This window comes from Mirounga angustirostris, unplaced genomic scaffold (assembly GCF_029215605.1).
Source record: "Mirounga angustirostris isolate CCGP_5_RB_7025 unplaced genomic scaffold, mMirAng1.0.hap1 SCAF_16, whole genome shotgun sequence".
NCBI lineage: Eukaryota > Metazoa > Chordata > Mammalia > Carnivora > Phocidae > Mirounga > Mirounga angustirostris.
Window position 1 is genome coordinate 49,078,380 of NW_026991724.1, and position 27,910 is coordinate 49,106,289.

General features: G+C 39.1%; 1 protein-coding gene across 2 annotated transcripts; it reads left to right on the forward strand.

The window, feature by feature from the left end:
* Window positions 1–1,646: 1,646 nt before the first annotated feature.
* On the forward strand, window positions 1,647–26,437 carry ZNF283 (zinc finger protein 283). Of its 2 annotated transcripts, XM_045891697.3 has the most exons (6): window positions 1,648–1,935; window positions 2,472–2,525; window positions 10,462–10,549; window positions 12,374–12,500; window positions 20,716–22,077; window positions 26,319–26,437. In XM_045891697.3, the coding sequence occupies exons 1-6, from the start codon at window positions 1,853–1,855 to the stop codon at window positions 26,405–26,407; spliced, it is 1,803 nt and encodes a 600-aa protein (XP_045747653.2). In that variant the 5' UTR covers window positions 1,648–1,852; the 3' UTR covers window positions 26,408–26,437. The 2 variants fall into 2 exon arrangements, with proteins under 2 accessions (XP_064437584.1, XP_045747653.2); XM_064581514.1 differs by having other exon boundaries at window positions 1,647–1,935; window positions 20,716–26,437.
* The last annotated feature ends 1,473 nt before the right edge of the window (window positions 26,438–27,910 follow it).

Below are 27,910 nucleotides of genomic sequence, written 5' to 3' on the forward strand. Positions count from 1 at the left end.
GGACTCGATCCCAGGACCCTGAGATCATGACCTGAGCCGAAAGCAGACGCTTAACCATCTGAGCCACCCAGGCGCCCAAGACAAGTAGTGTTCTGATAGACTAATTATGCAGTTTCAAACAGGTTCCTTGCCTTGCATGACCTATAAACTAGGATATCTGATTCCCTAATGCTGGGCTCTGCTCTAATCTACCTGCTTCCACAAGTAGGAAATTATTTCCTTAGTCCAGGGTTTTCAAAGTTATCTGGTTAAGTATCCTTAACACTACAGAAGATTGGAAACCTACAGCAGCCACTCCATGACTGGATGTTACTTTGATTTCTTGTTTCATCTTTTTAAAAAAAGATTTTATTTATTTGTCAGAGAGAGAGTGGCAGGCAGAGGGAGAAGCAGGCTCCCCACTAAGCAAGGAGCCTGATACGGGGCTCGATCCCAGGACCCTGGGATCATGACCTGAGCTGAAGGCAGACACTTAACTGACTGAGCCACCCAGGCATCCCTATTTCTTCTTTCTTTTAAAATGTTGATTTGCATTCTTTCCAATAAAACAGCATTGGTTCATTATAAAATATCATTATAAAATCATTTGGTAAATAAATTGCAACTATTTTTCTGCATCACAAATTTGATGCTCCAAGATGTAATAACACTATTTTATAGATAATGAAACTGTGGAAATAATGAAACTCACTATCCTAACACAGTCACAATTATCCAGGCATATATAGTGATTGGCAGTCAGATAATCAAACTAACACCGCACTGTCTTTCGATCTCAGCTGGACAGTGATCCACTTTCATAATCATCATAGTATGCACACAAAAGGAAAGTCTATAAAAAAAACCTCACAGATACTAAGTCGTTCTCGGTTACTGATATTAACACACAATGTCACACATCTCGTCTCTCAGTCCAAACAAAGAGACCTTTGCATATGATCACAATATCAATCCATGACCACGTATTGTTGCTATTCAACAGTGGTATGTAATTTCTAACACAAACCGCCTTACACCTAAGGAAACAAAGATTCACACTAGCACAAACTATCCCATGAATGTAAACAACTCCACTCAAGGTCCCACTCACCGAATTGGACCCACAAACTCACCCAGAGGAAGACGCACCCATCTGTTCAACTGCCAGACCCTGCTCCAGTCTCTCGTAATCTAGATAAGCTCGCGGCCTAGCTCATTCCCACGGACCTCAATTGAGATGTTCCCGCTCACTGAAGCCTAAGTCCCTGGTCGCCGCCCCCGTCCCCCCCGCCGCCCTCCGCCCCCTTCCCGTCTCCACCTCCTCTGGAGTCCAGAATGCGTTCCTCAGCCTTCCTTGAGAACCATTCATCAAAGACCACAACCATTCATCAAAGATGTTGTTTGACAACAACATAAAAGACAATTGAGCTGCGAGGTTCGCCGAGCCGAGACCTACTCCCTGCAGCAAAGACTAGAACGAACTCCGGGTTGACTTTGGAAAAAGCGCCTTTGCTACGCGTAGCCGACTTGCATGCTGGGAGCAGCCTAAGGGTCCAGGGTCCCAGCTTCCGGGGATTTGCCCGCCGCGGACTACATTTCCCAGAAGTCCCCGGGCACAGGTCTTCTTGGGGCGGGGCGAGTTTGCCCGCGGAGACCTCTTTGGATGGCCAGATTCCCAGCCTCCCAGGACGTTCCGGCTCTTACTTCCCATAAGCCTGTGGGTCCGTTTCCGGTGTCCTGAAGGTTTTTGGACTCGGCGAGTTGAGGTGCTCGCGTCGGGGGAAGTAATCAGCGCCGGGTCAGAACCGGCAGCGAGGGTGGGGGTGACTCCGGGCAGCGCCCGAGTTGAGGAGGCCCGGGTCGCGGACAGGGCATGTCGCGTTCGGAGCCTCCAGCCTGTGTGCGCGCGAGCGGTTGCGAAGGATGGTGTGCGACGGCCGGCGTGGCCGGGCCGGGGTGTGTCTCCGTGATTGTGTTTGCGATTGGGAATGTGTGATGGGGTGATGAGGTGCGTGGCCTTGTGGTTTTTCCTTGGCCGTTTGTGCTCCAGGTTCCCTCTAGACTTTCTTGGGGCTTGCCAAAGTTAAGTGACCGCAAGAGAAGGAGTCCTACGCTAAGAAGGCATAGGTCCAGGCTTGGGAGGAGCATTGTACATCCGGAAGTGTGCTCATGACTTGCTCCTAGGAAGACGTGATGGGGAGGTCCCAGAGGTGAGATCCCTAGAAGGGGCGCGCCTGGGAACTCCTTGGGAGCCAGCTACCTGTTTCAGGGCCGCTGCAACCAGACCTCTGTCCCCAACAGTTGCTGTCAGCTCAGAGAGAGAGTCCAGCCTTCCTTTCAATTCCATGTGGTTTTGTGTGGATGAAGGCACATATGACTCTAGACGGCGTTTTGGTTTTTGTTTTGTTTTGTTTTTAAGTTAGGTCTGTGTTCCAAGAAATGTTGGTGTCTCATGATTCTTTTTTTCCCCCTACTGCTGCCGGGTTTTTAAGAAGCACCCTGAGGAGGAGGCAAGAACTGTTGCATATTTTGAAATCAAGGTTCAGGTGAGTGTGTGTTTCTTTCTTTTTTCCCCCCACACAATTACTTTTGTTTTTAGATCATGGGAATATTTGCTTTCCTTGGCCTGCAATATCACTGGTAGTGTCTATCCTGGGTTTTCCTTCTGGTGAATGACCCACCCTACTCATGTATCTCTCTTCTCAGTGACCCTCTATTGCCCCTATTCTCAGTCAGTAGCTAGCTGTTCAAATGGCAAATTATTCAAATCCTTCGGTGCATTCTCCTTTTCTGAGTATGCTGATGTGTAGAAATACACCTCCTAGAGATTAGTGTTAGAGTTTTATTTTAGGCTATGATTACTTGAGGAGGTTGGTATTTAGGTGGTATCATGTGCAAACTATTTTCTGTCTTCTCCACAGTCATGATTTTTAAATCAAGGCACGGTAGAAGGATTGTTTCAGTTAATAAATGACAGTGTTGTGAGGCTTTTAGGGTGTGGGAATGTGGTTGGTCTTTGAGCATAGGGGTTTGCAGTTTGCACCAACAAGGACAGAAACTTTCAGATAATCTTTAGGTAGAAATCTGTAACATTGCTAACAAGAGTTATTTCAGGTCCCGCTTTGTGAGTGTTGTAGAAGCGGTACTGTGTTACGGTTAAGAGTAAGGTTCTGGACCTAGAGCATCTGTATTCAAATCCTGGCTCTACCTGTTACTAGCTCTGTGAGCTTAGGTGACTCAGGCTCTCTGTGTCACATCTACAAAATAAAGGCAAAATAATGCCTACCTCATGGGGGTTATAACGATATAAAATGAGTCAATGTGTGTAAAGCTCCTTAGAACAGGGCCTGCCCCATGATACAGGCTTAGTGAATATTAAGATTTGCTGTTACATGGTGATTCTGGATCATTTCACATCAACTTTTTATGATTGAAATTTGAGAGAAATATGAAGACGATTGTGATGGGTGCTTTCAAGTTTAAAAAAGTGACCAGATGCTCAAATGGTCTAGTACAGGAAGTCTTAACCTGAGGTCTTGTTCCATTTATGAGCTGCCAGGTGATTGCAAACCCCTTGAAATTGAGGCAGAATTTTTGTAAATATTTGTAAATTTATTTTTTTAAGTGGGCAAAATGTCTATAATTTCATTAGATTGTCAAGTGTACATGACCCAGAAAAGGTCTAGCTTCATTGGTCTGGAATTAAGATTTAATAGCTGGGAAGGAACTTTTACAAAATTAGGGTCCAGTGATATGGAAACAGTTAAGTAAATTGCAGTATATCCTGTAATGGAATAATGTGCACCTAATAAAAATTATGCCTATAAAGAATCAAAAGAAGGAAAAATGTAAATAATAAAATATTAAGTAGTACTTGTAGTAATGAACAAAAGTCCCCAAGATTATGATGAGTTATATAAGAATCCCGTTCAGTGAAAGAAAGTTTTGAAAGACATTTTTCAGGAATTGTATCCAAAATGTTTTTTAATTGACTCTTCAGTGAAGAAGTGGAGAGGTGTAGCCACACTTGTTGAGCATCTGTTCTGTACCAGATATTGTTCTGTTTATGTGCATATATTTCCTTCTTCCGACTTTGAAGGTGACTTACATAATTGGTGTTCATTGTGGGGAGATTTTTTTTTTAAGATGTTTATTTATTTATTTGACAGAGAGAGAGAGACAGCGAGAGAGGGAGCACAAGCAGGGGGAGTGGGAGAGGGAGAAGCAGGCTTCCCGCCAAGCAGCGAGCCCGATGTGGGGCTCGATCCCAGGACCCTGGGATCATGACCCGAGCCGAAGGCAGACGCCCAACAGCTGAGCCACCCAGGCGCCCCTTCTTTTTTTTTTTTTTTAAAGATTTCATTTATTTATTTTTGTGAGACAGATAGAGTGGGGGGGCGAGCTTAAGCTGGGGGGAGGGGCAGAGGGAGAAGCAGACTCCCCCCTGAACAGGGAGCCCGATGCAGGACTTGATCCCAAAGGCAGATACTTAACTGACTGAGCCACCCAGGTGCCCATTACAAGGGAATCTTGACAGTGAAGGTGTCTCAGTGTAGTGGTGAGCTACAGCTACAGATGTTCAACAGCTAGTAGGTGTACTTTGTTTCTGGCACACTGATTTTCAGTGTTGGGTCTGTTTTTTCAATTTTCTTAATGGCTAAAAGATGCTCCTTCCCTATCATTCAATTTTTTACATTTGGAAATATCTTTGTATTTCTGATTATGAAATTAATATAGGTTTGTTGCAAAAAATTCAACAACCCAGGAAACATATAGAGAAGGAAGTTAAAATTACATCCTCTAAAGTTAATCATTCTTTTTTTTTTTTTTAAAGATTTTATTTATTTATTTGAGAGAGAGAGAATGAGAGACAGAGCGTGAGAGGGAGGAGGGTCAGAGGGAGAAGCAGACTCCCTGCTGAGCAGGGAGCCCGATGCGGGACTCGATCCCGGGACTCCAGGATCATGACCTGAGCCGAAGGCAGTCGCTTAACCAATTGAGCCACCCAGGCGCCCCTCAGTTTACATTTTTTTTGTGTGAGCCTATGTGTCTGGTTTTGTTTCTGCAGAATAAGATAACAGTAATTGGTGATACAGTTGAGTTGAAGACTCTCTAGCTCTTATTTTGAAGAAGAAGAAATCCAACCCAGATGTGGGTTTTATTTTAATCTTGAATATGTAGAAAGAAGAGGGAAGTGTCAGTGATTTCTTATTTAAAAACCTGAAGTATTAACAACTTTTAGGCATATAGAAACACCATTTAAAAATTAGTTATAAGGGCGACAAAGTCAGACTTTCAGAATTAGATTATTTTAAAGGTTCCTTCCATAGAAAGTAGTGATAATTTTCCAGTGTATATGTTCTGTCTTATGAAAATCTATTTTATAGGGGTGCCTGGGTGGCTCAGTGGGTTAAGCGTCTGCCTTCAGCTCAGGTCATGATCCCTGGGTCCTGGGATCGAGTCCCGCATCGGACTCCCTGCTCAGCAGGGAGCCTGCTTCTCCCTCTCCCTCTGCTACTTTTTTTCTCTCTCTCTCTATCAAATAAATAAATAAAAATCTTTTCAAAAAAAGGTGTTTAAAAAAAAAAGAAAATCTATTTTATAAATAATATTTCCAAAGACAGATACTAATTCCAGAAGGTAGAATAAGAAGGTTGTAGTGATCAATATTCAAATAAACCACCAATTTGCACAGAACAAGATTGCATCTCTGGTTAATGTTCTCTTGACATCTAATTGGGTAATATTTTCTGAGCCAGCTTTATAATGCTGAGTCCTATCTCTGTTTGCCGCTTCTGGGAGGAGGGGATATCTCCTGTATGTCTTTCTGAGACCCTGTTTTGCTTATGTTGTTATTTAGGAAGAATAGCAAGCTCAAGGCTGGGCTGTGAAACTTTAGTTAACTTTGTAAGAAAATAGGCCTGGGGGCACCTGGGTGGCTCAGTTCGTTAAGCGTCTGCCTTCGGCTCAGGTCATGATCCTGGAGTCCCGGGATCAAGTCCCGCATCGGGCTCTCTGCTCAGCCACGGGCCTGCTTCTCCCTCTCCCACTCCCCCTGCTTGTGATCCTTCTCTCACTGTGTCTCTCTCTGTCAAATAAATAAAATCTTTAAAAAAAAAGAAAGAAAATAGGCCTGAAAAGTACAGATTTTATTATGAAAAAATGGAAAGGGGCGTTAACTTTCTTTAGAATAAGGGACAACAATCTTTTGCATCTTTAATAACGGCTAATTGTTGGACACCTGTTGTTGTTATTTTTGTTGTTGTTGTTTTAAGTAATCTCTGCACCCAACGTGGGGCTCAAACTCATAACCCTGAGATTGAAAGCCACATGCTCCTATGAAGGAGCCAGCCATGCGCCCCTATTGTACACCAATATTTTTTGTGGATTTTCTTACATAATCGTCAATGCAGCCCTCTGTGGTAGACAATGTTCCTATTCGTCTTTTTTTTTTTTTAAAGATTTTTATTTATTTATTTAACAGAGAGAGAGAGAGAGAGAGCACAAGTAGGCAGAGCAGTAGGCAGAGGGAGAGGGAGAAGCAGGCTCCCTGCCGAGCAAGGAGCCCCATGTGGGGCTAGATCCCAGGACCCTGGGATCATGACCTGAGCCGAAGGCAGACCCTTAACTGAGCCACCCAGGCACCCCTCTATTCGTCTTTTATTGGCAAGGAAATAGAAGTGTTGAGAAATTGGTCACTGTCAAGCCCACTTTCACATCTTGAAAGTCCAACACCAGAGTTTTTATCTTAATTTCAGATACACTTCCCACATTGTGTATACTTTACAAACCTGCCTGCCTCCCTAAGGAATTGATTATGTGTGTCTATGGTCTAATACCATCAAACTAATGAGGACATAGCAGGCCACAATCTAGCAAATCATTTGCTTACTGTTAGGTAGTTTCTGATTCTGTTATCATAAATGATTTTTGGTTGAATATTCTTTTTCTTTTTTTAATTTTATTATGTTATGTTAGTCACCATACGTGATTAGTTATTGATGTGGTGATCCACGATCCATTGTTTTCGTATAACACCCAGTGCTCCATGCAGTATGTGCCCTCCTTAATACCCATCACTGGGCTAACCAACCCCCCCACCCCCCTCCCCTATAAAACCCTGTTTGTTTCTCAGAGTCCATAGTCTCTCATGGTTCATCTTTCCCTCTGATTTACACCCCCTTCATTTTCCCCTTCCTTCTCCTAATGTCCTCCCTGCTATTCCTTATGTTCCACAAATAAGTGAAACTGTATGATAATTGACTTTCTCTGCTTGACTTATTTCACTTAGCATAATCTCCTCCAGTCCCATCCATGTTGATATAAAATTTGGGTATTCATCCTTTCTGATGGCTGAGTAATATTCCATTGTATATATGGACCACATCTTCTTTATCCATTCATCTGTTGAAGGGCATCTTGGCTCTTTCCACAGTTTGGCTATTGTGAACATTGCTGCTATGAACACTGGGGTGCATATGGCCCTTCTTTTCACTACATCTGTGTCTTTGGGGTCAATACCCAGTAGTGCAATTGCTGGGTCATAGGGTAGCTCTATTTTTAAATTTTTGAGGAACCTCCACACTGTTTTCCAAAGTGGCTGTACCAACTTGCATTCCCACCAACAGTGTAAGAGGGTTCTCCTTTCTCCACAACCTCTCCAACATTTGTTGTTTCTTTCCCTGTCCATTTTTGCCATTCTGACTGGTGTAAGGTGGTATCTCAGTGTGGTTTTGATTTGAATTTCCCTGATGGCTAATGATGATGAACATTTTTTCATGTGTCTGTTAGCCATTTGTATGTCTTCTTCAGAGAAGTGTCTTTTCATATCTTCTGCCCACTTTTTGACTTGATTATTTGTTTTTTGGGTGTTGAGTTTGAGAATTTCTTTTTTTTTTTTTTTTTTTTTTAAGATTTTATTAATTTATTTGAGACAGAGAGAATGAGAGACAGAAAGCATGAGAGGGAGGAGGGTCAGAGGGAGAAGCAGACTCCCTGCCGAGCAGGGAGCCCGATGCGGGACTCCAGGACCATGACCTGAGCCGAAGGCAGTTGCTTAACCAACTGAGCCACCCAGGCGCCCGAGTTTGAGAAGTTCTTTATAGATCTTGGATACCAGCCCTTTCTCTGTAGTGTCATTTGCAAATATCTTCTCCCATTCTGTGGGTTGCCTCTTTGTTTTGTTGACTGTTTCCTTTGCTGTGCAGAAGATTTTTATCTTGATGAAGTCCCAAAAGTTCATTTTTGCTTTTGTTTCACTTGCCTTTGGAGATGTATCTTGAAAGAAGTTACTGTGGGCAATGTCAAAGAGGTTACTGCCTATGTTCTCCTCTAGGATTTTGATGGATTCCTGTCTCACATTGAGGTCTTTCATCCATTTTGAGTTTATCTTTGTGTATGGTGTTAGAGAATGGTCAAGTTTCAATCTTCTGCAGGTGGCTGTCCAATTTTCCCAGCACCATTTATTGAAGAGACTGTCTTTTTCCCATTGCATGTTTTTTCCTGCTTTGTTGAAGATTATTTGGCCATAGAGTTGAGGGTCTCCATATCTGGGTTCTCTATTCTGTTCCATTGGTCTGTATGTCCTAAAATTTGTATGGAATCAGAAAAGACCCTGAATCGCCAAGGAAATGTTGAAAAAGAAAAACAAAGCTGGGGACATCACGTTGCCCAATTTCAAGCTATATTACAAAGCTGTGATCACCAAGACAGCATGGTACTGGCACAAAATATTCTTTTTTTTAAAGATTTATTTATTTATTTTAGAGAGAGAGCATAAGTGGGAGGGCAGAAGGAGAGGGAGAGAGAATCTCCACACTGTGCTGAGTGTGGAGCCCGAGGTGGAGCTCAGCCCCATGATCATGAGATCATGACCTGAGCTGAAACCAAGAGTCGGACAGTTAACCGACTGTGCCACTCAGGTGCCCCTGGGTGAATATTCATGTATATACATCTATACTTCTTTAACTGTTTAAGGATACCGTTCCGTAAGGGAATTTTGGGTAAAAATTTGCCCCAATTTTAAGAGCCTGAGATAGTACTTGGGAGGTAATAACAATAACTGAAAGACATGGTTGTTACCTTTAAGACAAGGAAGACTAGGGGCGCCTGGGTGGCTCAGTTGGTTGGGCGACTGCCTTCGGCTCAGGTCATGATCCTGGAGTCCCTGGATCGAGTCCCGCATCGGGCTTCCTGCTCGGCAGGGAGTCTGCTTCTCCCTCTGACCCTCCCCTCTCTCATGTGCTCTCTCTCATTCTCTCTCTCTCAAATAAATAAATAAAATCTTTAAAAAAAAAAAAAAAAAAAAAAGACAAGGAAGACTAAATCTACATAGGAATAACTAGGCTGCCAGCAACAAAGGCCAATAAGCAATTCAGGCAACCTGTCTTAAGAACTCATAGGAAGGTAATTATAGGAAATACTGTTGGGTCATGACCAGCTTTTTGGAGGCAAATGGAATTTGTCCTGAGTTTTATACCTTACAGGTTTTATCCTACTAATGTTTGTTGCTAAGTGAGACTAACAGGATCAGGTGATTCAGCAGTTATCGGGAGAGTAACATGTCTAAAAAGACAGGTCAGATACAAAATAAACCCATGTGTCAGAAGACGTGAAAAGAAAGAGGCTTGCGATCTCATCAATATATCCATGACATTTCTTGGGGAATTTTAGCCATTTTTTTCTAGGCAGGACATGAGTGTATATAGAAATTATGTAGTTAGTATAATGCATGGCCCTGGTTACAACAACTCTACAGATACTTAAACAAAAAGAACATTATTACCACAATAAAAACTTTATTGTATATACACCTATAACTCCTAAACACTTTTTTCATCTATCGACATCTGATTGTCAATCTTTTCTATATTGATATACACATATACTTTATAAATATAATCATACTATACATTCTGAAAGCTATATTTTTTCCTTTTTTTCTTATGTTCAATTAGCCAACATATAATACATCATTAGTTTTTGATGTAGTAAGCTATATATTCTATTGACAGTATATCTTGATTATTTTCCCCAACTTAGCGTGGTTTTATAGCATTTCATTGCATGGATGTTCTGAATGCATTAAGAGGTCAGCTTTTGGGGCTCAGGCAATTGTACATCCTGTCCACTACTGTGTCTTGACCAACTTTCTTCAGCCCCAAGCCTGTGAAGGATGTTCTGGCTCGGACCATGTGCCTCTTTCTCAGCCCTGAGAAGTGGCACTGGTGGGAGGAGGATCCTATCTGGGCAGCACTCAGTAGTCCAACCTCTGGCCCATATCAGCATCCCCAGAATCAGGCATTGCCAGAAACCTTCCTACTGAAGGACGTTTGGGTTTTAGGTGAGAGTTTAGATTCCACAGATGGTTGTGGGGGTGTGGAGTAGAAGCGGGAATAGAAGAGATAAAAGTTTATATTAGCTTAAGTCAAGATGGGATCACTTAAGCACACCTGGTCTAAAGCTTTTTTTTTCCTTCCCCAGCTCTGGCTTTTCTGGATTCTGTGCTTCACCAATCGAGGAACCCCATGGATTATTAATTAGTTCTTGCAGTTCTAGAACCATGACTGATGTAAGTTGTTATTTCTCTGTCCTTGAAATACTGTGATTTTTAGGTCATATGAATCTTCTCCTTAATTGTCCTAAAGCTTTCTGCATAACAGAACCCCAGTCCTGAACCTGCTTCTCAGTTCCTATTCCAGTAAAGGATAGTGCCAAATAGCCCAGTGTCCTTCCCATGTGCCTTTCCAATCAATGTCATCATATCATTGAACACATTATTCAACATCTGTGTGCTCAGTCTTCTATCAAAAACAGTGAAGGGATAGGAGTCTTTTGAGGGAAATACTTGAGCTCCTGTCAAAGAATAACTCAAAGAAATATAATTAACAGTTAGCACATTTTCACTTGTATACAAGGAAAACCAAGAGTAGATTGATTTCATCTATCAAGGCACAAACAGGATTTCTATAAGGGAAGGAGAAAAGAGAGAATGAAAGACTATAGACATTTTGAAAACAACAGTTACTCCTTTTTCAGGTTAAGGTGCTGATTGGCAGGCATCTAGGAAAGAAACCAGTCAGGATACAATGCCCTTAGACAGCTGGATGGTCATCCAAGAGAACGCTTTCAGTTGCTTGTGCCTTCTCTGGAAGAGCTTTGGTGTTTACTTAGGACATATCCACAGCAGGCTGTCTTGGGTAGTGCCCTTTGTTATCACCTCTGTCTTTTTTCCACTAGGGCTGTACGAGTTTCCTTATCAGAATTTCTTATTCTTGTGTCGGGTCTGTGAGGTGATGGTTCAGTGATGAGGGTCTCATTTGACCACACAGTCAAACTTGGAACTTCTTCACAGACCCGGGTTTCCCAGAGAGAGAAGATGGAATTTGGGTTTTCTTGGTCCCAGCCTCAGTTTCTGTGAGGCTTTGCAAGGCTTTTAGGATGAGGGGCCTTGTGAGTGGGTCTTTCCAGGGAAAGTGGTTCCCTAATCAATGAATACCAGTGTTAAGTTCATTTGGTTAATGACTAGGATGCACAGATACTGGGTGATACCTGTGTCATATATGTTGTGCCCTTTTCAATGGTCTCCAACTCAGGAATGAGGAAAAGTGTTAGGTGAGGGGTGGTTGATGGTAACAACTAAGAAGGTGATCTGGATTTCTAAATACTGGATGATAATAGATTCCTAGAATGAAGAAAATAGAATTTTTGTCCAACCTCACTGTATAAATACAGTAGAGATATTAATCTCATGTATCTATATGATGATCTGAATTACAGCTAATAAAAACTTCTTATGTATTCATCATTATAAGAGAAAAGACTTATGGAATCTAACAGTGATTTACTTGAGGCTTAACAGTAATCCTTAATTTAATGGAAATCATTTTTCTCAAATAGAGATTTTATAGTGCATTTGGGGAAAAAAAGTTTTATTTTGTTTTTTTGTATTCCTTGAAAGTTGGTGCAGCAGGTCACGTTAATGAAGAATTTATGAGGCAGGCACATAGCAAGTTGTGTGTATGTATACACACTCATCAACAGCCTTCCCCCACCCCCACTATTTGTATTTAATAGAAGAAAAAAAAAAATAGAAGAGAAACTGGGATTATTTTATAGATTACCAGACAGGTCTAGTTATTTCCCAATATCCTAGAAGTTTTTTTCTGTTGTAACAAGATTCTTCTAGAACACGTAGACACTCTGCTTTAGCCATACGAATTTCTTTACTTTTCCCTACCTGTATATATCACAGGCTTCCAGCCTACTTGATTGTTATATTTTCCTCTTCTTGCAGTTTATCCTTCACAATCCTTTTTTTCTCCTCTTGGAAATATTTTCTTAAATCCTGAAATTTCTTGAATTTCACAAGTAATGTATGGGTTTTTGGTTTTAGGGCTTGGTGACTTTCAGGGATGTGGCCATCGACTTCTCTCAGGAGGAGTGGGAGTGCCTGGACCCTGCTCAGAGAGACTTGTACATGGATGTGATGTTGGAGAACTATAGTAACTTGGTCTCATTGGGTAAGGTCATCTGCCTGAAATATTTTAGAGTCTGTCTCTGCACCATCGGCTTTTGCTATGGGAATGATAGGGCTGTCTTTGAAGAAACCAGGTGAATCTCTTCTCCCTGTGCTCAAAGGGATGTTTTGATATTTGTTGGATTAGAAATGGGTTCTTCAAGCTCCTTCCTCTTCCCATACCTTCACGAACCTTCCTGTGGCTTTTCCTGCAGTGGCCTCTCTTCTTTAATAACTAAGGAGCTGGATTTGCATTATGGAGCATTTAATTCATAACCATTGTCAAAGAAACCAGGTTTCATACAATGTTTAACTTTAGCATATCTAGAGATGATCTGTGACCTTGCTACTCAAAGTGTGGTTGTTTTGAGAAACCGTAGGAAGGCCAGAGCAGAGTTAGTGAAGGAGATGATACCAAGAAGTTAGTGAAGGAGCTAGATAAGGCCCAGGTGATAGGCAATTTTGTTGGTTTGGAGGAGGAATGTGGATTGTTTTCTCAGTGATTAGAAGCCTTCATGTGGTTTATGTGGGGTTTTAGCTTTTTTTATTGTTGAGTATTACATACTTAACATCAGCTTCTTCTGGGGCTTTTTAGGTCCTACCCTAGACCGTCAGAAGAGAGTCTGCATTTACACAAGATCCCCAGGTGATTGTTATACACATTAAAGAAACACTGCTCTTTGTTATTTTTTGACCAAAATGCGGGGAGTACAGCTAGAAACAGGGTCTTGATGTACTGTGACTTTGCAAAGAGCCTCTCCATTTTATGTAGAGGAGGATTGGATAAACAGAATTCATTTTATACTAAGTGAACAAATTACTTTTCAACATATTTGAGGTTGAAAGTTGCAATCTGTGAACTTTGCATTTTACAAAGTTAAATTCGACACTGAATTAAATACTAAAAATGTCTCATGAAACTCCTTTTTTTTTTTTTTTAAGATTTTTTATTTATTTATTTGACAGAGAGAGAGATAGCGAGAGCAGGAACACAAGCAGGGGGAGTGGGAGAGGGAGAAGCAGGCTTCCTGCCGAGCAGGGGGCCCGATGTGGGACTCGATCCCAGGACCCTGGGATCATGACCTGAGCCGAAGGCAGCCGCCCAACGACTGAGCCACCCAGGCGCCCCGGAACTCCTTTTTTGTTAGCAAAATAACAACAGTAATAATACTAATCCTAATACTTAACACTGTGCTTACTATAAACCAGGCTGTGTTTTAAGCAGAGCAGATACTTTAGCTTATTTAACTTTAACAACATCCCCATGAGGCAGGTAATGTTTTTGTCAAACCCTTTTTATAGATGAGAATACAGAGACACATACAGTGTAAGTGACTTCCCAGGGTCACACAGCTACTGGGAGAAGTAGTTGCAATTGAGCCTGTAAGGAGGTCTGGCTCATGAGTCTGTGTTCGCAACCACTGTTTTCTATTTGCTCCAAAGTGAAGGCACCTGAATGAATAGAACAAGATCATTTTCCTACTGATGTGATCTCATGCTTTTCATTTCCATCATACTTCCCTTCTGTGAAGTCTTTATCAATATTATTTTTACTTTTTATTGCAAATTTAACCAAATGTTTTGAGCTCATCATTTAAAAAAAAAAAGTCTATACCATTTAGCATTTCTTTTCTTGCAAGCAGACACTCCATTTCTCAGTTGGATGTGACATTATGGGAGCAAGGACAAGAGTCCTGGATGGTTATGAGGGGAGGGCCAAGAAGTTGGAACCCAGGAAGGCAAAGGCAGGAGGGAACCATCATTGCAGGGAACCAACCTTACGGGTCACACAGGAGGAGGAGAAACAGGTGGGATGGTGTTTGGAAAACTCCCTACGAAGGACCAAGGCCTCTGGAGGGAGGAAACTGAGATCTCATTTTGGGCTACCAAACAAACTTTCATCTGATCTCATTTCTTACTCTTTGATTTTCTTCTCGTATTTCCCTCCCATTTCAGCAAGGAAGGCATTCTCTTCTGTTTCTGGTGCAGCCATTCTACTTCTATGTCGGATTCAGCTGCTTTCCAGCACTTTTGCATTTCTGCAAGTGTATGAATGAATAAATGTATTCATTCATAAGTTCTGCAAATATTTTGACTGCCTGCTTCTAGCCAGGCATTGTATTGGGCACTATCGATACAGTCATGCATAACATTGATAACTTGCCCATTCTCAAATGCAGTTTTATGTAGTCAAAAAGAAACTGAAAATAAGTAAATAAATAAGTACATAAATACTGTCATATAATGAAACATATTGGTTAAAGAAGGTAAAGAGCATAAGAGAATAGAAAATGATAGAAATCGATAGGCCTAATTTAGATAAGATGGTCAGGGAAAGCTTTCTTGAATAGAAACATGAAAACTGGGATCAAATTTTATGACTATTTGGGGGAGGAATATATCTGTCACAGTGAACAGTAAATGCAAAGGCTCAGTGGTTGCAAAGAAACTGTTGGAATTGTAAGAAGGCCAGGGCAGAGTTAGTAAAGGAGCGTAAAGAAATTAGGTTGGTGAGATAGGTGAGGGCTCAGTAATACAGTTTTTTTGTTGTTGTTTTAGGGTTTTGGGTTATGTAGCCTTTCAGTCTGAAAGAGTTCATACATCTTTCCTTGACTTGCATTCCTAGCTGCTTTTGAAGATTATAGGCCAGTTATTTTGTAGAGTGTCCCTCATTTGAGTTTGTCTGCACTTTTCTTCATGATTAGACTTAGATTTATGCATCTTTGGCAGTAATATCACAGAATTGATGCTGTGTTCTTGCATTCTGTCAGGTAATGCAAATGGTTTGTCATTACTGATGATACTTTGAGCACTTGATTAGGTTAGTATCTGCTGGCTTCCTCCTTGTAAAAAAAAATTTTTTTTTAAAGATTTATTTATTTATTTATTTGACAGAGAGAGAGAGAGAAAGCACAAGTAGGCAGAGCAGCAGGCAGAGAGAGAGGGAGAAGCAGGCTCTCCACTGAGCAGGGACCCCGACACAGGGCCCAATCCCAGAACCCTGGGATCATGACCCAAGCCAAAGGCAGACTCCTAACCAACTGAGCCACCCAGGCACCCTTCCTCCTTGTAAAATTAATAATTTTTCCTTTAATGGATATTTTTTGAGGAGGAACTTGGAAACTATTAAATATATCTCTCCAAATTTTCTATTTATTTATATATTGGATCTTTAGTTGGTGGGTTGTAAGCTGTTCTTACTTATTTTGAAGTTCAAAATATTTGAGCTTGTCCCAGATTTGATCTATGGGAACCCTCTCCTGAGGCTTCTGTGTCCTTTGGCACAACTCTGTTACTCATTGAGCATCTCCTTATTTTCTGACAACAGCATGTTGGCTCATCTTGTACTTTCCCTGCTCCAGTCCTAAAGTCAACCATTTCTTCAAGGTGGCCTAGTTTCTTTTAGTCGAGAATGGTAGTTAGAAGCCAATATTTTCATACTAGGGTTGCTCATTGCTGTTGGGAGATGGCTGCTCCCAAGTCTCTGAGTGGTCAGAGCTAGGAAATACACTTATATACATACATACATGTGTACACACACATTTACATCTGTGTATTGAAAACCATGAGATGACACCCACCTCCCCTCCAGCAACCTTCAGTTTGTTTCCTATTTATGGTTAGCCTCCCTCTCTGTTTTTATCTTATTTTATTTTTCCTTCCCTTCCCCTATGTTTATCTGTTTTGGTTCTTAAATTCCACATATGAGTGAAATCATGTGGTACTTGTCTTTTTCTGACTATTTCACTTAGCATATTATCCTCTAGTTCCATCCATGTCATTGGAAATGGCAAGATTTCATTCTTTTTGTAGGCTGCGTAATATTCCAGTGTGTGTGTACCACATCTTCTTTATCCATTCATCTGTCAATGGACACTGGGCTCTTCCCATATTTTGGTTATTATGGACATGGCTACTATAAACATTGGGGTGCATGTGCCCCTTCAAATCACTATGTTTGTATCCTTTGGATAAATACCTAATAGTGCAATTGGTGGGTCATAGTGTAGTTCTATTTTTAACTTTTTGAGGAACCTCCATATTGTTTTCCAGAGTGGCTGCACCAGTTTGCATTCCTACCAACTTACTTTCTATATTTCTAACTCCCTTCTCTGACAGTGAAAAATTTGGCTTCCATTTTCCTTAATATGTTATTTGCTCAAACTCTTTGTATGTAGCCAATCTTCCATTACCAGTACCACCACTCTGATCACGTGATTGACCTTCTCATCCTCCTTGGGCTGTGACCTCCATGCCAGGTCACAGACACTTGTCTTTAACCTTCTTGCACATGGGACAACTCTTTTACACTGACACCCTCCTCACAGAGGGTAACAATATTGGTTGACTTTCAGTATCCTACTCTGGGCTTCATTTTATTGTCTTGAGTATGCGTTTTAAAAATATTCATTGTGGTGAAATGGGAAGTATTCATTAAGCTCTTCTGTTGTATACCAAAGTGTGATGGTTGCCTTGAGGAAAACCAGTTTTGCAGTTGTTTGAATTGTGAGTCAAACTAGGTGTCCTTTCCCCAGAATACCACTTTGTTCTTGAAAGAATGCCCAACAGACAAACTTTTATTGTTCAGACTTAGGTAGTTGGAAAAATGTTCTTATAAGCATGCCTTTGAAGACAAATAACAGTATTTGTTGCCAATGATTAATTCAGACTTTCAAGTAAAAATTAGAATTGTGTGAAACAGCTACCATTTTGAGCTTTACAACTTCCCAACACATAAACATTTTTTTGATGAGATAGATGGTAATATTAACATACGATTTTTAATATATTGTGTAATGAAATATGTCAACATTTCAAAGATCTGCATAACTCAGTGAACCACTATTTTTCATATGACCAGTGCATGATATTACAAAATTATGCCTGGATAAAAGATCATTCATAGTGCAGTGGATTTTAAGGTAACCTAATATGAAAAGTTCATGGGTATAGTTGCATATTTCACATTGCAGCTAACCTTTAAGAGACTATCCCTTCTCGAGTTTTACTACAGTATCAAAGAGTATCATATTTATAATATAAAAAAATAACAATTACATATATGTGGGAGGCTAGATTTTCTTCATATACTTCAATCAAAATAGCATATTGCCACAGAGTGAATACAGATGTAGATATGAGAATCCATTTCTCTTCTATTAAGCCATATATTAAAGAGATTCACAAAAAATTAAAATAATACTTATCTTTTGTTATTTTGGGAAATATAATTTTCACAAATTTGTTATTTGTGTTAAAGGCAATGATTTATTATTTTCAAGTGAATTAATAAATATCTTTAATTTCTCAGTTTTAATTTCTAATATGGTAAATATCGAAAACTATAACTCACAGAAAATCTCGAGTCCTCAATAATTTTTTAACATTTAAAAAGAAGTTAAAACTATATTCATTTGCTAGCATTGTTAAGCCTTACTTACCAAGTAATTATAATACAGGTTCTTGCATGGCAATTCAGATTGGTTGAGCTAAATTCAAGTTTACTGAACTATTTATTGATGTTAGACTGCACAAAAGTGCACTCTTTTTAGTTTACATTTGACCATCTCAAAGTAGTTGTAATATTATATTGGTCAGTTTAAATACCTTGGTTTCCTTTTGGATATACACACAGTCCTTATACCCAAATGTTAATATATACAAAGCAATAAGACATTGTTAAGTAAAACAATAGTTACTGTAGTTTAGCTATGACCAAGTGGCCATGACTAAAATTACTTCCCACAAATACATCCACAGTACTTCTCTACCCTTTAGTAAATCAACTAAAATGTTATATAAAATCACCATTAGATAAAAATACTAACCTTACGTATTTTGTATTTGAAATAAATTTATGCATGAGCAAGCAAAGAATTCATCAATAATTTTTAAGAATATAAAGGATTCTGAGACCAACAAGTTTGAGAACTATTGCTCCAGATGATGGGTCTTTTAATACATGGTCTCTGTGAGGCCTCAGATGAATGCCTTTTTCCACTTAGGCTGTGTTACTCCAACTACCTTGTGGAGAGTCACTGTATGGATACATAAATTAATATTTGGTTATAGATCCAAGGGAGGGAATCCCTGCGTAGATTTCTGGGACTCTGTTACATGGCTCCTTTATTTACTTAACCTTGAACTACAAATTCCAGCTACCTTAGCAGCCCTGAACTCAGATCCTTTGCCCAAGTGAGACCACTGCTCTCTATTTGGAGAGCATTTTCCTGTACCTTGTTTTGGAGGATGCAGCCAGGCATAAAGGGTGAATATGAAGTTCTCCTGATAATCTTCTCTAAAAGTTTCTCAGCCCTGTGTCTAGTGTCCTGTTTTATAGCTTTTGGTTGGTTGTGGTTTGAGAGTTAAATCTAATACCGGATTTTTCTTCATAGCTAGGGCTGGAAATGTCTCACCCTCATTTTGAAGAAATTTTTTGCTTTATATAAAACTCTAGATTTTCTAGCTTTCTTCCTTCATCCACTAAAGATATCATTCCATTGTCTGGTAGCTTCCATTGTTACAGATGTGAAGTCAGCCATAATGTTTAGTTGTTCCCCTAACTTTCATGTCCCCCCTTCCCTGCCTCCTTTTACTATTTTTCCTTTCTCTTCAGTTTTCAACTGTTTGATTATGTTCTCAGTTGTTGCTTTGCTTTGTATTTATCCTGCTTGCAGTTTGCTAAAAGTAGGTTGATTATTCATACATTTCAAGAACATTTCAACAATCTTTTCAAGTACTTATTTGGTTTTGTCCTCTTTCTAGAATGCTCTTGCCTGAAGTTGGATTGTTTGATACTGTTGCGCAGATCTGACACTGTTCTTTTTTTCTTCCCCTTCTTTTTTCTCTTTGTGCTTCTGTTTGGGTTTTTTAGTTGTAGAATTTCTGTTTTACAATTTTAGAGTTTCCTTTTCTTTGCTGAAATTTCCCATCTGCTCACTGTCCATCTTTTCTTCCAGAATCTATAAAATACAATTGATTGGCCTTGCCTGTTGATTCTAATATCTGTGTCATCTGTTCTTTGTCTCTTTTGTGGTTTTTTTTTGGGGGGGGTGATTATATGTTGCACTTTCCCTGTTCCTCACCTACCTCATAATTTTTTATTGTGTGCCAGACATTTTGAAGAACAGTAAAGAAAAGTATATGCTCCTTTCTCAGTTATTTAGGGTGAGGGGGTGATAATTCAGATCCCACCAAGCATGGAGCTGAGCTGAGACTGAGTCTTAGCTTTTCTTAGTTTCAGTTTATTTCTGGTTTCAAATTAGATGTAAAAATCTTTCTTTTTTTTTTAAAGATTTTATTTATTTATTTATTTGACAGAGAGAGACACAGTGAGAGGGAACACAAGCAGGGGGAGTGGGAGAGGGAGAAGCAGGCTCCCCGCAGAGCAGGGAGCCCGATGTGGGACTCGATCCCAGAATCCTGGGATCATGACCTGAGCCGAAGGCAGACGCTTAACGACTGAGCCACCCAGGCGCCCCTGTAAAAATCTTTCTTTGCCGTAAACTTCCCACATGACCATGTGCTTATCTCTTTGATTGTATCAGGATTTGAGCGAAGTGGAGGTTGTATTATAGTTTTAGTTGGTTTTGTTTCACACGTTTCATCTCCAGTAGAGCCTTGGAACTTAGTAACTGCTTGGCTTGCAGAATTTTGTCTGCTTTCTATGCCAGCACCCAATCACTCAGAAAAATTCCTGTGAAGAAGTATTACGTAGTTTGATGTTTTGTTTTGTTTTGTTTTTTTAAGTATAGTTGACCTACAATATTAGTTTCAGGTGTGCTTGATTTTGTTTTTGAGTTTGGGGATTTTCTAGATTCCAGTTCTTCATGCCAGCCTACACAGTCATTAAAAGTTCAGCTGAACCACACTTGGGCACATAAGGGCTTGATTGATGGAAGGGCACATTTGGTTTAAGGGGTCATCCATATGGGGAGATAAGGAACTTGTTAAAGTGATCTTTGTGGAATCCTCCAGAAAGCTGTTAGATCAGAGCATTAAGATCATAAAAGCTGAAAAGTCAAAGCTGAGATTGTTGTTCAACAGGGTAGAGACATGATGCTTAGCAGTGAGCTTAATAAATCTCCCAATTCACTTATGGGTATTATTTCCAATTTGTCTTGTATTTCTCTGTTGAGGGTTTTTTGTTTTTTTTTTTTTTCCTGGTGAAGTTTTCTGGGAAAGGAAATAAAATCTGTGGTTTTCTTGTTTTCTTTCAGATTTGGAGTCAACATATGAGACCAAAAATACAATTTCAGAAAAAGACATTTTTGAAATAAATTTTTCCCAATGGGAGATGAAGGAAAGAAGTAAAACTCTTGGCCTTGAGGCATCCATTTTCGAAAATAATTCTAAGTGCAAAAGCAAATTTGAGGGACCACAGGGACATCAAGAGGGATACTTTAGTCAAATGATAATTAGCTATGGAAAAATGCCCACTTATAGAAAAAGTAAATCTTTTAGTGCACATCAAAGAATTCATAATAGAGAGAAACTCTATGTTTGTAAGGAATGTGGGAAGGCATGTAGTCATGGCTCAAAACTTGTTCAACATGAGCGAACTCATACAGCTGAAAAAAAACACTTTGAATGTAAAGAATGTGGGAAGGACTTTTTTAGTGCCTATCGACTCACTGTGCATCAGAGATTTCATACTGGTGAGAAACCCTACGGATGTAAGGAATGTGGGAAGACCTTTAGTTGGGGATCTAGTCTTGTTAAACATGAAAGAATCCATACTGGTGAGAAACCCTATGAATGTAAAGAATGTGGCAAGGCCTTCAGTCGTGGCTATCACCTCACTCAACATCAGAAAATTCATATTGGTGTGAAATCTTACGAATGTAAGGAATGTGGGAAGACCTTTTTTTGGGGCTCAAGCCTAGCTAAACATGAGATAATTCATACTGGTGAGAAACCTTATAAATGTAAAGAATGTGGGAAGGCCTTCAGTCGTGGCTATCAACTTACTCAACATCAAAAAATCCATACTGGTAAGAAGCCTTATGAATGTAAAGTATGTGGAAAGGCTTTTTGTTGGGGTTATCAACTTACTCGACATCAGATATTTCATACTGGCAAGAAACCGTATGAATGTAAGGAGTGTGGGAAGACCTTTAATTGTGGCTCAAGTCTTGTTCAACATGAGAGAATCCATACTGGTGAGAAACCCTATGAATGTAAAGAATGTGGGAAGGCCTTCAGTCGTGGCTATCACCTCACTCAACATCAGAAAATCCATACTGGTGAGAAACCTTTTGAATGTAAGGAATGTGGGAAGGCCTTTAGTTGGGGTTCAAGCCTTGTTAAACATGAGAGAGTCCATACTGGTGAGAAAACCTATGAATGTAAAGAATGTGGGAAGGCCTTTGGTAGTGGCTATCAACTTACTCGACATCAGATATTTCATACTGGCGAGAAACCCTATGAATGTAAAGAATGTGGGAAGGCCTTTAACTGTGGCTCAAGTCTTACTCAACATGAGAGAGTCCATACTGGTGAGAAACCCTATGAATGTAAAGAATGTGGGAAGGCCTTCAGTCGTGGCTATCACCTCACTCAACATCAGAAAATCCATACTGGTGAGAAACCTTTTAAATGTAAGGAATGTGGGAAGGCCTTTAGTTGGGGTTCAAGCCTTGTTAAACATGAGAGAATCCATACTGGTGGGAAATCCTATGAATGTAAAGAATGTGGGAAGGCCTTTGGTAGTGGCTATCAACTTAGTGTTCATCAGAGATTTCATACTGGTGAGAACCCTTATCAGTGTACAGAATTTGGGAAGACCTTTGTTCATGGCTCAAATCTTGTTCAACATGAGAGAACTAGTAATGATAAGCCTTATGAATATAAAGGATGTGGGGAAGCCTTTATATGGACAACTTATTCAAATGAAACAGTTGATACTGGTGAAACTTTATGATTGAAGAGATGAAAGAAAATTTTTTATGTGTATAAACAACTTAACATGAGGAATCTTAATCTTGAGAAAGCTTATGAATGTAGGGAATGTGCAAAAGCCTTATCTGTGTGTGGACAATTTACTTGATATCAGAAAATTCATACTAGTGAGAAATACTTTGAATATAAGGAATATGAAAAGGCCCTTAGAATTTTATACAGTCTTATTGAATATCAGTTTATACTGATGTGAAATCATTTAAATGTAAGGAATGTGTGAAGATCTTTATTCATGGCACAAAAGTCTGGTAAACATTGGGGAATTTTTACTCATTAGAAACACTTTAAGGGGGGCACCTGGGTGGCTCAGATGGTTAAGCGTCTGCCTTCGGCTCAGGTCATGATCTCAGGGTCCTGGGATCGAGTCCCGCATCGGGCTCCCTGCTCCTTGGGAGCCTGCTTCTCCCTCTGCCTCTCTCTCTCTCTCATGAATAAATAAATAAAATCTTTAAAAAAAAAAAAAAAAAAAAAAAAAAAAAAAAAAGAAACACTTTAAGGAATGTAGGAAGAACCAAAACCTAATTCAGTTTTTGCTGTGTGCATTAGAGAACTCATACTGCTGTGAAATTTTATGAATTTAAGGAATTTGGGAAGGCTTACAAATGTGATAAATATCTTAGGGTATATCATAGACTGAATGCAAATGAGAAACCCTTTAAATTGGGATCTAGGAAGGCCTTTAGACAAGAACTACTAGAACTGTTGTCTAGAGACTTGTGCCAGTCCACAAAATTGTTACCTTTCCATCATGAGATGAATGTGGAAAATAAGAGTAAGTGTTTGGAAACTTATAGCAATTTCATATTGCCATCACATTATCATTGTGTTTTATAAAAGTATCAATCAGCTCATGAATGATTAGAAGTTAAAAAGTTTGCCCTTTCCAAGAAATAATTTGAGAGACAACATTCAGTTTTAAAAACAGGAGACAGGTCACAATAAAATTTAATTAGAATAAATGCTTCACTTGTCACTTCTCTGATTAGAATAGCAGAATATTCACACTACAGGAAGATTTGGCTAATGTGTGAGTCACAACTTCCTTATGCCTGTAATAGCATAATTTATAACAAATAGTGTTCATTTAATGAAGGTATAGAAGCCTTCCGACACTATTCAACCTTTGTTAAACTTCAGCGAATTCATCCTGGAGAATAACCTTATCAATGTAACAAATACAGGAAATCTCTCACACATGGCACAAACCAAACTTACTGTCCTCACCATTCCACCTTCTTACTACCTATGGGTAGTATGCATCAGATCCTTGGAAGAGTATCTCGTATGTAGCCTAAGCTCAATACATGTTTGCTATTGTTCTTATTATCTTCATCATTAGTATTACTACTAGTGAATTCTTATGAAAAGAATGCTCATTGGTGTAATGAATTTAGACAAGATTCCATAACCACTCATCCATTTGAATTTCAGATAGTTCTCATTATGGATAAAATCTAGAAAAACACGAACTTGAGAGGATTTTTATTCAGAGTTTATCCCTTAAGCTGCATAAAAAATGAAGGCTGAAAAGAAATGTGGACTTAGTGTTAAAGATGCTGGGAATATACCTATTGAAGAACCAGGGAGAGGTGTGAAGCAATTTGCCTGTGATGAATAAAAACAGAGAAGTAGCCAGTGACTTAAGATTCTCTGCTCACATTTTGAGATAAATTACAAATTAAAAAAACCAAAAATTTGTCCGTTTGGGAATTCTTTCCCCAAATTTTATATTACAAATTTCAGGCACTTAGAAAAATTTAAAGAACAGTATAATAAACATCCATGTACTCTATTTAGAATCAGTAATTATTAACATTTGATCATATTTGCTTTCTCTCTGAAATTATAGGTATGTATGTGTACATATACTCACCAATATCTTATGACATAGAAGTGATACTTAATTCCTGAATATATTAGCATGCATCTTTTAAGAATAAGAACAGCCTTTAATACCATGGTCACACAAGAAAATTATCAGTAATTCTGTAATATTCTTTTATATTCACTTCATATGTCCCAATACTCCCAAGGTATCCTATTGCTATTTATTTTCTAACCAGTATCTTTTCTATATTCATGTATTGCATTTGGTTATCATGTCTCTAGATTTTAATCTTGAAAAGACTTTTTGAAATGTTAAGGAAAGCTGTTTTATAGAATGCCATGCATTCTGGATTGGTTTCTTCCCTCATGGTGAGCTTTAATTTGTGCCTCTATCCTTTGTATCTCTCATAAAGTCGAGTTAGAGCCAGAGACTTAAACATTTTTGGCCAGAATACATGATATTTGGTGATACATACTTCATATTGCAGTACACCAGAAACACATAATACCCATTTTTCTCACTACTGCCAATGCTAAGTTTGGTCATTTGCTTAAGATGGTGACTGCTAGAGCTCTCCATTATAAAGGTCCATTATACAACTAGTAAGATTGGTGAACCTTTTAACTACTTTTGAAAATGTAGTCCTGTCATATGTATATGTAAGTTCTGAATTAAAGATAAAATGGAAACAATTACAGATTGTTCAAAAAAGAATGATAGTTAAATTGTGTATCAGAAGTTGTAGAATGTGCCTGAGGCTCTATTCAGTGGAAAATACCTTTTAATGTGTCTTGGAGGAAACCAAGATGCATCTGGCCAGATGGAGGGCCAGAACTATGCTTTGTTTTCCCCAGTATCTGCACCATCCCTGTCACACTGAACTAAGAAGCTAGAAAAATAACAAACCCTAAACCAATATACAGAAGCAATTTATATAACTAAAATTGTCCCAGAATTTCTGAAATTATGTCTCAAAAATTACCAGTACTGAATAGTACTTGACAAACAGTGGGATTCTCTGGTTAATGAAGCCTATGAAGTAGAAACTACTAAATCCCCTCTCAAGGAAAAATCAAAAGCACCTAGTCAACTTAGAAAACTAGAGTATTCTATTGAATGAAATTGTTTGACCTCATTTAAACTGGTGATCTCAAACTTTACCATGGAAATACTGATGCCCATTACCTATTTGCATCTTAGGGATATGAAACTGCTTTGGGAATGCTGCCATAACTAGGAGGCCCTAAAGTTGGATATTTCAGTCACTAAGTCTGCTTGTTATGATGGAATGGTAGTTAGCATCATGCTCTCAAATGATTGCCTTCTAATGTTTTCTTTTATTCGTGAGTAAAAATCTTTGTTGTATCTAAGTCAAAAGGGCTCCTGAGTTATCAATGTCATTTCATCATCTCTTCCTGCAATTGTATAGTATTTAATTTGTTAATGTGATAATTTATATTGACAGATTGTTTGATTTTCTCCCATTCCTGGATATACCCAGGTTAATTATTGGTATATGTATGTATTCTGGTGCACTGCTAGATTTCACTTGCTACTATTTTATTTAGAATTTTTACATCTCATGAGTGAGATTATATAAAAGTTATACTTTTGAGGTATTTTTGTTAGTTTTTGTATTGCAATTACCTGTTCTTTAAAATTGTATGACTGTATTGGGTTATTTTGTTTTGAATTGGAGATCTTTAATCACTTTTCTAGTTCCGTCTGTTGATTTTCTTATCTTTGAAGTTCTACTTTGGACACAACAAATTCAGAGTGCCCAGCACAATTCTTTTAAGGAGGCTTTGCAGCCATGTAGTACCAGCTAAGATTCACATAAAAGGAGCATTACAACATTGAAAATCCTTCATTATGTCTTCTTGGGAGTACTATGTTGGGAAATCAGAGCTCCTTATCAGACTGTTATGATCGTACTTGTGCATGTTTTTCTCCATATACTGAAAGTGGAGTTGCTTGGGTTTGGTCATGGGTATGCCTATGTTCAACTTTAGTAAGTTTAATTTTTCTAAATAGGTTCCAAAAATTCCAACTGGCACTCCCACCAACTGTATGAATGTTCTGCTTTCTCCATATCCTTGACAATATTTGGCATCATCAATTAAAAAGAAAAGTGTTTGCTACTCTGGTAGGTATCATGGTTTACATTTCCATTCTTTTCTGATTATTTATTAGCTATTTGGATATTCTTGCAATATTTGTCCACTCCTTCCTCCTGACATTGGATGTATTAGGTGTGTCTGGTTTCACAAAGCATTTGTAAAACTTGTAGGACAGCATTTACCGCCTAGGCAGTGACTCTGTGTGTGTGTGTATGTGTGTGTGTGTGTTCCCCCACCAGACATGAGTTGGTGGCTGTGATGGCATCAGTTTTATCTCTGTATCTGTAGCTCCCAGTATGAACCATGACCCTTAGTTATTTGATGTAGTTAGGATACACTCAGCAAAAATCGAAATAGCAAACTAGCCTAAGCAATGAGGAAGTATATCGAGTCATATAACAGGCTTTTTTGGGGGGTGAGGAGAGAAGAGGTTCCAGAGATTTTTGATTCATCAGCAAAATGAAATATTCAGAGACTCAGATTCTCTTCTATTTTTCACTTTGTCTTCCCCAGTGTTGGCTGGGGTACCATGATGGCTGACAGATTTCTAGACATTATATACAGGCATGACAATACTGAGGGAAAAGAGTAGGAGAGATCATTTTCTGTGACTCTTAAGGGCAAGGAACATTTCCCATTAGTTAACAGTATGTTTGCTCTTAAACCTAATTGTTAACTTGGGTCATGGGTAATTTCTGAAGTAATCACTGGTATACTTTAAATTAATTACAGACCCTTGGAGTTTTTATTTAAATGTAGCAGGCTCATAAATTTTATTATCTTTTTATGCATGTATGAAGAAAGAACCAGTGATCCTTTATTTTAACAACAAAAAATTTTACATGTATATATTTCATAAAACAGATGACAGTTTAAATTAAATGCATATATTAAGACCATCAAGTATAATTACAGACTAATCAGAGGTTAGTGTTTATTTAAAAAAGATAGCAAAAATTCTGAAGTATTAAATTCAGTATTAGAACATTTACTAGGAGTTTTTTATTTTCTGATTTTTTTTTTTTTGTAACTATGAGGGACAGGGGAAATATTAATGGTTTAACCTTGTAAAATTTTTTCATTCTTCCAGAGTCAGAGAAGCCTACTTTTTTAAGTTTAATTCCTGGAATTCTGTTAGCTTTAAGGATGAGAAGACCAAAATTAACAATGTGGAAATGAAACAAAGGTGTGATTAGAATTTGGGGGAAGGGCGCCTGAGTGGCTCAGTTGGTTAAGCGACTGCCTTCGGCTCAGGTCATGATCCTGGAGTCCCGGGATCGAGTCCCGCATCGGGCTCCCTGCTTGGCGGGGAGCCTGCTTCTCCCTCTGACCCTCCCCCCTCTCATGTGCTCTCTCTCTCTCATTCTCTTGGTCTCAAATAAATAAATAAAATCTTTAAAAAAAAAAAAAAAGAATTTGGGGGAAGGGCGCCTGGGTGGCTCAGATGGTTGGGCGTCTGCCTTCGGCTCAGGTTGTGATCTCGGGGTCCTGGGATCAAGTCCCGCA